Source organism: Mya arenaria, chromosome 12 (genome assembly GCF_026914265.1).
Source record: "Mya arenaria isolate MELC-2E11 chromosome 12, ASM2691426v1".
In the NCBI taxonomy this organism is placed as follows: domain Eukaryota; kingdom Metazoa; phylum Mollusca; class Bivalvia; order Myida; family Myidae; genus Mya; species Mya arenaria.
In genome coordinates this window covers 6,535,397-6,549,398 of record NC_069133.1, presented here as the reverse complement: position 1 = coordinate 6,549,398, position 14,002 = coordinate 6,535,397, and the positions used below count along the sequence as shown (strand labels likewise).

Below are 14,002 nucleotides of genomic sequence, written 5' to 3'. Positions count from 1 at the left end.
CATTTTCTAATAGAACATGTGTTACAAACAATGATTATGTATATCAGGTTCGGCATGGCCACATCTCACCTCATTTTCAGGCTCAGTCTAGATAACAGAGCTTACCGGTAACCATAATTTAAAGCTTCACTCTCACAGATTAAACGTTTTGACTACTTTTTATTTTTCATCTTGGAACGAGCCCATTTTGGGAAAATGCATGGAAACCAGTGATATAAGACAGCTGACAAAAAAATCAGATCACAGGTTTCCATATTCATGTTAAAAGAAATGATGTGCCATGCATTTTTCCTAAAGTGTTAGTAATGCTTTAAGCCATAAATCATTAAATTTGAACGTAAATATGAAAAACTGTGATCTGATCCTTTTGTCAGCAATCTTATTTCACTGGTTTTCAAATATTTACGCAAAAATTGGCTCAATCAAAGACAAAAATAACGAAAGATGTCAAAACAGTAAATCTGTGAGAATGCACTTTTATTGTATCATACATCATTTTTTTAAAAAGAGGCCAAGCTAATAACATTGGTGGTAATTTCGGAAAAAAAATCTTGTCTCTGGTTGAAACTGTCACCTGGCATATTTCACCTAGGTTGTGAATTACCTGCTCTTTGTCACTCTCCTCATCTTTATCATCGGTGACAGGTTTTTCCCCGTTCTTATCATCTTCGTCTAATATGACTTCTTTGCCGATGATATTGTACGTAGTTATCACCACGTCATGACTTGCCAGTCTAAAAGAGTATGATAAGAAAAAGTTATATTACACCTGTGGTCCAAATAGTGTGGAAAGATTACTTTGTGATTCAAAAATAATAATTATTATGTTAAATTGGATGTGTCACCTAATAACATATTGGATGTGTCACCTAATAACATATTGGATGTGTCACCTAATAACATATTGGATGTGTCACCTAATAACATATTGGATGTGTCACCTAACAACATATTGGATGTGTCACCTAATAACATATTGGGAGCGTCCCTTAAGAGTCAAACCAATTCCAATTGCTTTAAAAAGTGAAGTTTTTGGCTCTTCAAAGAGAAATTATGGTGCTGTATTTTATGAATATTCATATTAGGGTGGTTTGGGCGTTAGAGTTACTTAAAATTAATTGCTTAGGTGCTGTTCATAAAATAGGTTGTCGCTGGTGGCCGTGATTGGTTCCCTTTGAACCGTGAGAGTTGATCAGCATGCCGTAAATGATATGAAATTCACTTCAGGGATTGGGTGGTTTTACAGCCACGATCATTTAATGCATCAACAACATGTAACACTCAGTTCATTTTTGAACAGCATTATCGATCGTGACAGATTGTTTCTCTTTTCAGGCCCAACATGATCTTGTTCATGACAATTTTGACAGTTGATAAAAATAAGCTTAGATTTTTATTAAGAATTAACAGATCAATGTCCTATAAATCAGCTGTTTCACTATAAAGTAAGATAAATTGGTTTGGCCTAAAAGTAGAACAGTCAAAGGTCTTTTATGTAGGTAAAGGTACAAAAATGCTCAAAAGCCTGTAAACTGTCAAACTAATCGCTATTTTACGCTGAGGGAGAGGTCATCACTAGAATATAGACATGGTTTGTTAAAAACCTCCCCTTAATGAGATCTCTGGCATTGCATGTACAATGTACTTACTTCAGGACATTCTTCTCCCTAGTGGGACCATGGTACATACACACACGCAGCAGACCAGGTCGACATCTACGTTCAATCTCTGTTCGCCACTGGTGTATCAGTGATGCTGGGCAGACCACTAACGTGGCAGATGACTTTACAATGGCTTTGTCCACTGGAGAACAAATATGGGTCAGATTGTGGCCAAAGATTGTTTCTATTTTCATTCAATTGAACAATAAGAATTTCGAAAGAAGCCTTACCTTAGCACTGAATATTTAGTAAGCTATATATATTAGGGCAAACCACCCTAATTATAAATATTAGGGATGGCAACGAGTACCCGAGTACTCAGTCAAACGTTTGAGTACTCGAGTACCAAATCACTACTCGAGTACTCGGAAAGAAAATAATAAAAAAATCTATAAAAATCACCAAATACACAATTTACAGACAAAATATCAGATCTGGTTAGTTGCCAAGAGGACAATCTACGGTCCCTCTAATCCCCGCTGTGTACACAATTGACCTCAATCAATTAGTGATAAGTTGTTGTGATAGTTGCAAACTGTCAACAAAGGACCCCTATTTCAAATTAGCACTGATGTCAATTAGCGAAGTTTTGATAGCGGTAACTTTCACCTACACAATTCTATTGTATACCAATTAAAGACCTTTCACCAAACTAGGGACGCAAACGAACGAAAGAGTATCGGAAATTGATTTCTTAATGGGCGTATTTTAACTATTTTTGCAATGATAATCACAATTGATTGGATGATATTTTAAATCAAGAATTATGAATATTAATGAGGTAAACAACAATTAGACAGTACGAAAAACTATCATTTAAAATAAAACAAGAGCACCGCGGAGTGGGTGCCAACGCTCGTCTGATGAAATTCCAAGTCGAAAAGGGGGGATAACTCAATATTAATTAAAGGCAAAATTATATGACCTGCTATAAACATGCATAGTGTTAATAGGAACACGTGTAGCAAGTTTAATGTGAAAATGTTGAACGGTTTTTGAGTTATGAGGTAAGGTTAAAGTTTTTGGACGACGACGACGACGCAGACGCAGACGCAGACGACGCCGACGACGCCAAGGCTATCACAATAACTCGAATTTTTTTCTTCGAAAAACAGACGAGCTAATAAAATTGTAGAGTAAACAACTGAACTTTGTATTGAATTTTGTTCACTATTTTTATGTATGCTATTAATTTTCATTCATTGTAATTCTGATTGTTGTTCATTTCTGCAGTGCAAACTTGTATAAAATGAAACGAATAAGTCAAATTAAAAGCCTGAAACATGATTTGTTTTCTTTTTATATCATTTTTTGTTAAAATACGTAATGGAAGGTGAAAATGACCAATAGTACGACCAACGCACAATATACGTCATTAACGATACATGTATACACAATCTTGTCTTTGCGAACACATAATCAATTTTTCCGAGTAATCGAGTACCCGAGTACTCGATCGAACGATTGTCCGAGTACTCGAGTATTAATTTTACTACTCGTTGCCATCCCTAATAAATATTCATAAAACTGATTAGGGATTTACTAGTCAGGTGATATCCATGGAAATATTTATGTACAAGGTGGGCTAGTTTTCAAAATATTCTTTTGTTAAACAAAGTAGGCATTAATAGAGAACAATCTTATTCCCAAATTTAGCGTCAAGTCAGGCGGTATGATGCACCAATTACCAAAGTCTTACTTTTCTCGAGCTGTTTGTCCCTGTTCAGCCATGCAGCTTTGTCCTCCTCTGAGCCATGTTTTTTCAGTTCACGTTGTTTAGCCATCAGCGAAATCATCGTCAACGTTTTGCCAAGACCCATGTCATCAGCTTGTATAGAATATATGGAAATTTTACAAATATAAGAAATAAAATTTGAATGCACCATTTTTTCTAGTTTCCATTGCTTAGCAATCAATGAGATTACAGTTAGTGCTTTAAGGAATGCTAATTGTTGGAAACAAAATGAACAGACAATAAAGTTGCTTTGATTGGTTGTCCTTTGCAAAAAAAGGAATTAAATGAATATACATTCCAGTCATTTATACTAACTACTAAAGTGTATAAATGTTATGGCAGAATTTTTATATCGATTTACAATTCAATTACCCAGTATAACAAGGCTTGTATTTAAAGGAGCATAAAAGGATTATACCTTGCCTCACCAGGAAACATGAGTAGTTTTTACGTGACGTACCCAGAATGCCCCCAGACGGGGACTGTCTTTCCCTCCACACTAGCCAAGTAAGGGCCTGCCTCTGATGGATCATTAAAGGTACCACCAAACCGGTCGGATCTGTCAATTCTTCATCTGACTTTGGAATGGTCTCAAGCTGTCTGTAACAAAAAACTTGTTGATATAGACTATTTTTTTCAAAAGAAGGTATGCAAGTATTACACCTATCAGACACATCATAAATATGAATATCTTCACCTATTATTCCAGTTAACGTAGTGAGAGTGGTCTAGTGGTAAAGGTGTCAGTTTTTCAGTTCATAGATCTTGAAAACAATTTTTGATGATAATGAAACAACCCCAAAGCATGGGATTTCTGAATGAAACAAAAGTAATCAACTTGAAATTGAGAATAATGGTTCAAAATTAATAAACACACATTATATCAATTGACAGAAGTTCTTATAACCTTGCAACATTTCATTTAAAATGTTGTTTATTAAAGAATTGAACAATAAATTTATCTGATGATTCTCAGAAGTTTTAAGATATATTATGGCACTGGTAAAAATTCAACAAAAGCCTTAGTAGTATTGTTTGTTACTTGGGGTTATAGAGTACAATGGTAAAATCTAATGACTGAAATGGTGCTGGCAGAGTTTCTAAGCAAAATTGAAGGTGTAATGCTGAGCGGCATGGACGGCCCATGTCCTTGAAGTCCCCATATGGGGCCTAAAAAAAAAATACATTTGGTTCGGGTTACCCGACCCTACCTACGGAAGAGGCGCCGACCCTACCGTTTTTATAGTCAGTTTGAAAAAAAAAAAATGAAAAACTAAAAAAAAAAAATTATTTTTTTTTCGTTTTTTTTTTTTTAAATTGCTTTTAAATATGTAGTTTAAACCTTAAATGCCTATACAGAAGATAGCTTTAACACCATTCTCCAATGATGAAAATGATATTCTTATATAAAGCCTAATAAAAAAACAAAATAAAAAAAATAAAAAGCCTAACTACCCTACCTATTTTTAAAAAGGATGTAACCCTAACCAAACATTTTTTTTTTAGGCCTGGCTTATGTAATGCAATCTTACTAATATATCAAAAACCTCCTCAAAGCATTGATTAAATCAAAGTTTTTTATCCATATGGTGTTGTTATTACAGACAGTTCATACAAAATGGGTAAGAATGTTATACACACTGAAAGTTAACAGCTGCTACACACACTTTTTAATTCACTGCACACTGTGCAACAACTATTTTTCTATTCAATTAATATACTGTAAATGTCCTCTTAAATGCCCAAATGCACCAGGCATGTGTCTTTTTGAAAATCCATAACTAATATACTACTCAAAATTTTATAAGGATCACTTGATTAGTTATTTGTAAAAAGTTAACCAAATAAGCATGCTTATTTAATTTCAAAGCATTAGTTATATCCCTTCGTAGGCCTCTAGAATGTTCGATGATTTTAATTGTATTGCTACCAGCGCGTGCACGGGCGGCACGGAAAACTGCATACCCACGAAATAAGGCTTTTTGGCATACATGTAACAACTTAAACATGTGGTCATTTCTTGTTTTTCGCTTCGTGTATTTGATTTTTACTCGGACCATCTACCACATTGTGTTCAAAATGCCAAACAGAAGACCTTTAACTCCTGAATGCATGCAATGCAATGCATGTTGGCATTGGAATGCTGGAGGCAGGGTTGTCTCATAGGACTGTGGCAGAACACCTGAATGTGTCACAAAGTGTAGTTTGCATGATGTGGAATCGTTATCAAACGAATGGAAATGCTCAACATCGACATGGTGGTGGTCGTGCAAAGGCTACATCTGACGTTCAGGATCGTTACATTACAGTTTTAGCCAGACGTAACCGCTTTCGTAACGCCATTTCGTTACGTAATGACTTCCAGAACGCCACAAACGTAAGAGTTTCAACGAAAACCATCAGAAATTGTTTGCATAGTGCTGGCTTAATGGCACGACGACCGGCAATTGGCATCCCATTGACCCGATACCACATCCAGGAGCGTTTGGACTGGGCACGTCAACACGTTGGATGGACGTTAAACGAATGGACCACAGTGCTTTTTACAGAAGAGTCAAAGTTTTGTATTGACTTTACAGATCGACGTTCCAGAGTGTGGAGGGGACGTAATGAACGTTTTGATCCTGTTTGTTTTGCCGAACATGACCGTTATGGCAAGGGCTCAGTCATGGTATGGGCCGTAATCAGCATGCACGGGAAAACAGTCTTACACGTAATTGAAAACGTTACGTTGACGGCTGTTCGTTATTGTAACGAGATCCTGGACGTTTATGTTCGACCGTATGCAGGTGCAATCGGTCCTGATTTCATTCTCATGGATGATAATGCGTGCCCACACAGAGCAAACATCACAAAAACCAATTTCTGAAAAATGCTATCATCGAGAGAAAGGACTGGCCAGCTCGTTCCCCAAACATGAACTCGATTGAGCATGCCTGGAACATGCTTCAGAAAGCTGTTTCTGCTCGTCCGGTCCAGCCAACAACGGTTCATCAGCTCAGAACAGCGCTCCAGGAGGAATGGGCCAGACTCCCTCAGCAACAGCTCTGGAGGCTTATCAGCAACATGCGGAGGCCATGTCAAGCTGTTATTGACACTCGTGGACATCACACACGCTACTAACATTGGTTTAAGAAAAGTTCAAAGGTATTCTGTTGACTTTCCAAATTTGTTGACAACCTGATATACGCCTGCTTTTGACCCCTATCATGTTTAGGAGTCCGTTACGTTTGAACGGAATTGGTTTGGTACTGATATCTTATGACATTTGAAACATGAAACAATGCCATTTGATAACATTTAGTGTTGATATATCGTTTTCTTGAAATACGTATGTACATTATATTAAAAAACATGATCCCCATCAAATTTTGAGTAGTATAATTAAGGGCTATTCCATTTAAACATATAAGCCCCGGGGGGAAAGGCACTTTTAAATTATGCCACCCCCATATAGAAGCAAAATTACCCTTGTGGGGTCCAAATTTGCAAAAAAGACACCCACCTATGGTATATACTATTTAAATAATTGCCTCCCCCCACCCGGGGGTTATATGTTTTACTGGAATGGCCCTAAGAATCTTTTCCCCCATTCAGCAAACTTTTAAAATTGGCTTTATTCAATGATCAGTCACCAGTCATGTTTAAAGTGAAACAAATGAAATATCAACAACGCTTGTTACAATTACCAAACACCTAGCAATATAACAATAGTTGTGAACTTTCCGCAAGAATCAGGAGTGTTTGTTTCTCATAACGGATAGAAAATGTCGCAAACTCAATAACAAAAATGAGAATTTTTGAAGTATGTTTTGAAAGATTCTTATTTGGTTATGGGCAATATTTTCTGACCTTGGGTCATTGGAAAACTTAAAATTTCTTTTAAGTTTATAAAGTTTCACCAGTGCTAATAAAATCAAAATCTCATATTAAATCAAGTTATTCTGTGACATTTCAACCTTTTATGGGACTTATTTTAAAAGTGTTGTGTTCTAATAGTGTGCTCATATTTCATGGTGAAACAAATTCTGAGAACCAGGATCAGTGAAAAAAATTGTTTTGAACTTTTGGACATTATTCTACATTCATATATCTACGGTATACATCTCCAAATGAGCGGAAACCTTTTTATTATTTTAGGTAAAATTGACCAAAACATGCCAGCCAAAGGTACAAAACCACATGAGCTTTCTACAAGAAATAACGTCACTAAGGCGTCCGAATGACATGGTGGCAGGGAAAAAGCGTTGCAATAAGTGTCAACCCTGCTGGCTATATTTTGCTAGCCCTTTGAAACTTGATGGGGAGATCCCCCAATTCCCCATCTACTTTCAACAATTTTCCTGCTACTTCCAAACAAAATGAAACTCCTGACTATGTGTGAATCCTCACTAATGTACTGATTGAAAACCATGATTCTATTTCAAATTACAGTGACCTTGACACCAATTCCCCTAATGCAATCCTAAGTGTATATATTAGTGTAAAATGTACTTGTGCAGTTTTTCAATAGCTTCCTTAGTCACACTGCCAACTTCCCGCAGTCGGGCTGCCGTCATCCGTCCCCCATACAACTGCATGGCTTGGGGATTTGCTGTGAATAGACAGAAGATACTGTTTATATAACTGACATTATTAGTTTATTTTAATACCATACTATCTCTATAGCTAATCATTGCTTAATACTATATCAAAAGTTACTCAAAAACCATTCTAATGAATAATGGAAATCACTTGTAAATATGTTCTCAAAATAAAATGGCTTTGTGGAAATTACCTTCAAATGAAGATGATGAAATTGATTAATAATCAGAGCCAGATAGCTCAGAACCAATAGCATCAAACATACATGCAAAAGTCTCCAAATAGTAAAATACCTAGAGTAACAAATGGTCACAAAACTGAAGGTTTGAGCATTTTATTTGAAGGAGCAGCAGGGTAGTCTGTTTGAGGGACTTAATCCCCCGGGTGTGAATAGAGGGGGGTCAATATAGGGAGTACACTTTACTTACCTCCATACATCTGCTGCAGGACATGTTGGGGTATTTGAGAGACGTGGGGCAGCAGGGTCGTCTGTTTGAGCCCCGCTGGATTATGGGGCTGGTGAGCCCCGGGCTGTACTACCGTTTGACCCCCTGGTAACATCTTCACAACCATAGGCTGGCGAATTGGCTGAGAGCCTGGAGCACTGCTTATAGCTGCAGAGGGATTAATAATTACACATTATCATTTCAAAGTTTTTTTGAATTTAAAACTGGTTTTAAAGTAGCACATTATCAGTTTAAACTTGATAGACGCATACTGTAGTAGAGGAAACGTATTAATTTTAACGCATTATAATTATTATGTTTAACTTATTTGACTTCAAATTGTTCAATTTACATCACATAACTTTTTTAAAATACTTTCATCACTCCAGCTGGCTTTTGACATGACTCAGCAATTGAGCATACACCCGCAGATTGAAGCCTTCAAGTTCCGAAAACTAACTGTACTAAGTGACATTCTTTTCATTGCCAAAAGGCATTATGATTGTGCTATAATAAGTTGATTGACAAGTATGTCTTGCAAAGTTTTTTTGTAAAGAGTAGTAGCATTCATTGTAGGTAACAATTTTTGCCTGAACTAGTGTCTGTAGGAGTCTTTATCACTCTGTGCCAAGATTTAGGAGTCTCATACTCCCAGACTCACTTAAGTGTCGAACCCTAAATACTTACCCTGCCCGGATTGGCTATAAACAACTGCCGGCTTCTGTTGAGAGTGCAACTCCTGTGCCCGGGCTTTAATCCTCTTATCAAGGTCTGATATCTGTCTGGTAATACCCTCGATGTTGGCCCGCAGTTTGGCACCCTTGTCAGGAAGCTCGGACATCTTCACGGTAGCAACAAGATGCTGTAAAAATAAAAGATGAATAAAAACAAACCCATAACTGGGACTTGTAAAAACAAGAACTCACACAGCCATTCACTAGATGTAATGATATTAAATGTGCAAAGAATAATTTACGGGGATATTTGCATATATGTTAAGCCAAATTAAGAAAGCAGACCCTGTTAGTACAGTTTTTGCCAATTCAAGGGTCATAACTCTGTAGTGACAATATGGTTCATACACATTCTGACCAAATTTGGAATGATTGGACAAGGGCTTCTAAAGTTATTGATTGGAAAAGACCAACATAGGTAATTTAAATTATTAAAGGGCAATAACTCTTGAGTGACTACAGCAATATGGCTGATTATCCAACTTGTACGAGATATTATGCCAATACATTTTCTGACCAAATTTGGTGATATTCTTAAGTTATTGATCGGACATGACTGATTTTAGGTTAGTTCTATAACTAAAGGGTAATAACTCTCAAGCGACTCAAGCAATTCGGCTGGTTATCACCCTTTCCAAGATGTAATGTCAATACACATTCTGATCCAATTTGCTGATGATTGAACAAAGGCTTCTTAAGTTATTGATCGTACAACATACTGGGACTGCCCACCCGCAAAACTATAATACACCCTGTTCTATTAATAGGTATATAAAAAAAGGATAATTCAGATTTCTTATTATTCACATATGATCAGTATAAGTTCCAATATTCCCAATGCGACAACTATAGCTCATAATGTCTTTTCAAGAAACAGAACTACCTTTTGTTTATCAAGCAGTTTCCTCAGGTTTTCTCTGCGTTCTACATCTTCTTGCAAAGAGGCACCTTGGGGCATCCCAGAATTGTTCAGTTGAGATCTTGCAGTTACAAACTGTGGTCCTTGATGTGCTGTGCCTGAGGACTGGCCAACATGGCCTGCCTGTTGGCTTAATGTCCCAAATGATTTCATTTGCTCATTGGGCTTAGGCTGAATTGGTACAGCGGATTTGATTGGCTGAACCTGGTTTACAGCTTTTTTCATTGGTTGAGCCACAGGGCTTTCTTCATCTGATGTCAAATCAATCACATCAGGTGAGCCTCTAAGTATCTGCTCAGGTTTTATGTCCACTTTAGTTACAGCTATGTTAGGCTGAGTAAGATGACTTTCAGATAGATTTCCTTTCTTTAACTTCAGTCTCTCTGACAAAGCCAACTGAGTTACATCACCTCTTTCCTGAGGAGGCATCTTAATTGTCTGAACATTCCCACTTCTGCTAACTTCAACCCCATTAGATTTTGCAGGTATCTTAATTACTTGAACACCATCTCCTCTGACCTGCAATGCACTCTCTGACTTTCCAGATCTGCTAAGAACAGCCTTATTTCTGTCTTTCTCACTGTCATCACATTTGGACAAACTTGTCGACTTCTTCAGTTTTAATCTGTCTGTTTTATCATCTGTTGCACCAGTTTTATGTCGGTCTGATCCATCATTAACAGTTACCGATATGTTCTCATGAACATAATCTGTGTGTTTTCCAAATTTTCCGGTCTGATCATCAAGGAGGGAATCATCAACTTGATCGATACTCATATTAGCAAGATCAACACTGACGTCAGCCATATCCACACTCATCATCCGTTCATCTCTTCTTACTGAGCTGTCGCTGCTTTTAGTTTGACCAGATTCTCTTTCATTTGGGCTGTCATTGATTTGACCTGGAGAGTAATGATAATACAATAGTCATGATACATTTTGTGTTAATCATTGATACTTTGAACAAACACTAACCCAGAAGTTCCAAGATATTAAATCAAAATGACTTTATATATATATAACAAATTTAAATATCTCATAATTTCCATTTACTGTCATTCATGTTTTTTTTTATAGTGAATGAGAGATTAGGAACCATTTGCAAAATTTCAAATTAAAACATATTAATATATGTTAAACTGACCAATGGACATGATGATTAATCAATATCAAGACCGCCCATGATAATTACCTACATTGTTTGACAAAATGTTATACTGAATGAGAATCCAAGTTTACGTGCATTTATGTGTCCAGTTTTATAACATGACTATTACATCTCTCATTGGTTTAACAGTTATGATTCAGGGTGGTTCAGTATCAGGTCAATCAAAGCTGGTCATACCATCAGCATCACTCCCATCACTTTCCGGGACAAAAAGATCTTCAGGTTTCCTCGGACTCTTTGACTTGCTTCGTTCTCTGTACTCCTGGAGGCTGATCTTCGCTTTGGGCTTCCCTGGGTCAGACTTAAGCATGTTGCTGGGCTGACCACTGCTATGTTGAACGTAGTTGAGGTCACGCAACGGTGCTGTCTGAAATCATTGACTATTGCCATGTAATGATGTATGAATATTCTTTCCATGAAAAACAAAATCCCCTGTGCTATTTAAATGTTCCATATTGCATAAGTTAAAATCCACATACTACATGTATTGTCACGACCAAGTCTATGCATTATAATCAAACTTAAATCACACCTTTTAGGTATGCAGATAATTAAAACATATGACAGAAGCTTTGAGAGGTTAGACTAGATAATATAAATGGTCAAAGGAGTCTTGATTCTTTGCTGGACTCGGCAATTACAGGAACCATGACACATGTTAAAATGACAACAATATACCCTTGATGCACAAATGTGTATAGGGGATGGACTTAATAATGCCTAGAAAACAAAAATTGCAGACCAAATGCTTTGATATTAGGTATTTCAAAGTTTTGAAATGTTTTGATAGTATAATTTTGTTTGTCATCTTTTGTGAAGTATATAAATGATTTTATTTTGCAAATTAAAAAAAATATTTCTAGCAAATATAGTAGGATTACACTGCCAAATACACAAGACATCTGTCCTTATGAAATAAAAACTGAAATAAATATATACCCGAACAAAAGTTGGTTGTGAACTTGATGTTGACGTTGGCTCCATGGAGCTACTTTAACCCAGTACTGCTATATGTTTCTGAAAATAACAATTGGATATTAAAAGTAAATGAGGTTCTGCTGAAAGAAGGTGTGAAATAGAAAAATACAACTCCCTGCAAATTATTAGCTTGTGCACAACTGTCAAGCATTCACACTGAACTCGAAACATTTAAACTAAAACCTTCATACTGTTGAATTACCATTAAACCTGTCATTACTCTAGATGCTATCAGGTATCAGAATTATTTTAACAAGAGTACAAAAAAGTATAATCTACTGAGTAAGGATGTGCACACGCTTAAAAATTTGTGCAAATATTTGAAAAATCATTAAACTTATTATATCTGTAAGAAACATACACAAATGCAAGTCATTCACATATATTTTTTGGTGAACTTAACTAATTCTGAACACCCCCCAATTCGGAACTTCTAACTTTACTGTGTGGCGAAATCTGTTGCAATTTTGATACCATACAGTACTAATAATTAATTGCCAATTTTCAGATTTCCTATTCTGTAGCTTTATTTGAACACAAACTATCATTTCAGAAAAGCATAAAATAGTTGACATGGTGTTCTTGGTTTGAGAACATAATAAAATGTTTCTTATTTTCGTCAGATTATTTGTCTTCACTGGCCATGTTATCTGCAAATATGATTTGTATGAAAAGCGATCAGTAATGAAATTGCAACAAGGTGGTTAATTAGTTCACCTAAATGACTGTCAACGAGTCTTTTGACATTTTTTTTACTATGGCAGACTACAGGGTAGTTCAAAAGACGGATTCTTTTACGATTTTTGATTTGGCAAATCCTTCACTTACACTTATACTTTTTTGCACAAACACGTTTAGACATTAGGGTTTGGAAGAATCCCATACAAGCAGTGTATGCAAAACTTTTTGGACATGCTGGACATTTTGTCTGATGTCTTTATAGTATATATAGGACATTTTCATGTTACGTAAGACAATTTTTCAGAAAACATGTTGTAGATAATGGAATAAGTTGTAACTTGTATAATATGTCATAAATGTATAACAGGATATGACTTAAACAGAATTTATTCATTCACACACAATTTTGACTTGTCACATTAGACATCAGTGCCTTGTTACTTTGGAAGGATTTACTTTTTCACTATCAGACTGTTTTCTTTTCCTACTACCGAGTTTAGCCCCAGTTATATATTTTAACCCTTACATATTTGTTGACATCTCCAAAGAGACTTATAACAAGGCTATGACCTCATTCACCTTGACACGAGAATCTCTCGTGGCAGCCAGTTTAAAGTGCGGAACTGAGTTATAAATAACACTGCAATTTTGGAGTAAAATTCTGTCCTGTCGAAAATGTACCATTAATTGCTTTAAAACAAAAACAGTTTATTAAAATAACATATGTTAATACAAGTTCATTATTCTGACCTGATATCAAGAAACTGTCATAGTTTAAAATATTAATTTGGCAGTTCTTTTGAAATTATGTCTTTTCAGGAAATACCGGGAAGCCACATTTTAGTTCCATCTGTTGCGCATGCGTACTACACAGATTTGGAATATAAACATCTGGTTAAAATAACAGTTGTTAAAGGATTCATACGCGATGAATATTTTAACATCGGATAACAGTTTTACCCTGACATAAACGTCCGACAATTCTGTCCTACGTTCTTTAAAGATATGACAGACAGTTTTGAAAATCTACCAGCAATGTCCGACTGTCCGATGTGTTTTCACGTACACTGCATACAAGACGTATTTATTTTAGACT

The 14,002-nt window shown here is 36.1% G+C and overlaps 1 protein-coding gene across 2 annotated transcripts in view; it reads right to left on the bottom strand.

The window, feature by feature from the left end:
- The window catches only part of LOC128212361 (transcription termination factor 2-like), a 28,646-nt gene that overhangs the window by 14,035 nt on the left and 609 nt on the right, over positions 1-14,002 (bottom strand). For both annotated transcript variants that reach the window (XM_052917781.1, XM_052917782.1), the window contains exons 2-11: positions 12,187-12,264; positions 11,425-11,614; positions 10,044-10,981; positions 9,114-9,288; positions 8,409-8,594; positions 7,891-7,990; positions 3,857-3,996; positions 3,361-3,489; positions 1,650-1,803; positions 605-734 (exon numbers count right to left, since the gene is read on the bottom strand). In XM_052917781.1, coding sequence (XP_052773741.1) covers positions 605-734; positions 1,650-1,803; positions 3,361-3,489; positions 3,857-3,996; positions 7,891-7,990; positions 8,409-8,594; positions 9,114-9,288; positions 10,044-10,981; positions 11,425-11,614; positions 12,187-12,231 — 2,187 coding nt within the window. In that variant the 5' untranslated portion in view covers positions 12,232-12,264. The remainder of the gene's footprint in view (positions 1-604; positions 735-1,649; positions 1,804-3,360; positions 3,490-3,856; positions 3,997-7,890; positions 7,991-8,408; positions 8,595-9,113; positions 9,289-10,043; positions 10,982-11,424; positions 11,615-12,186; positions 12,265-14,002) is intronic.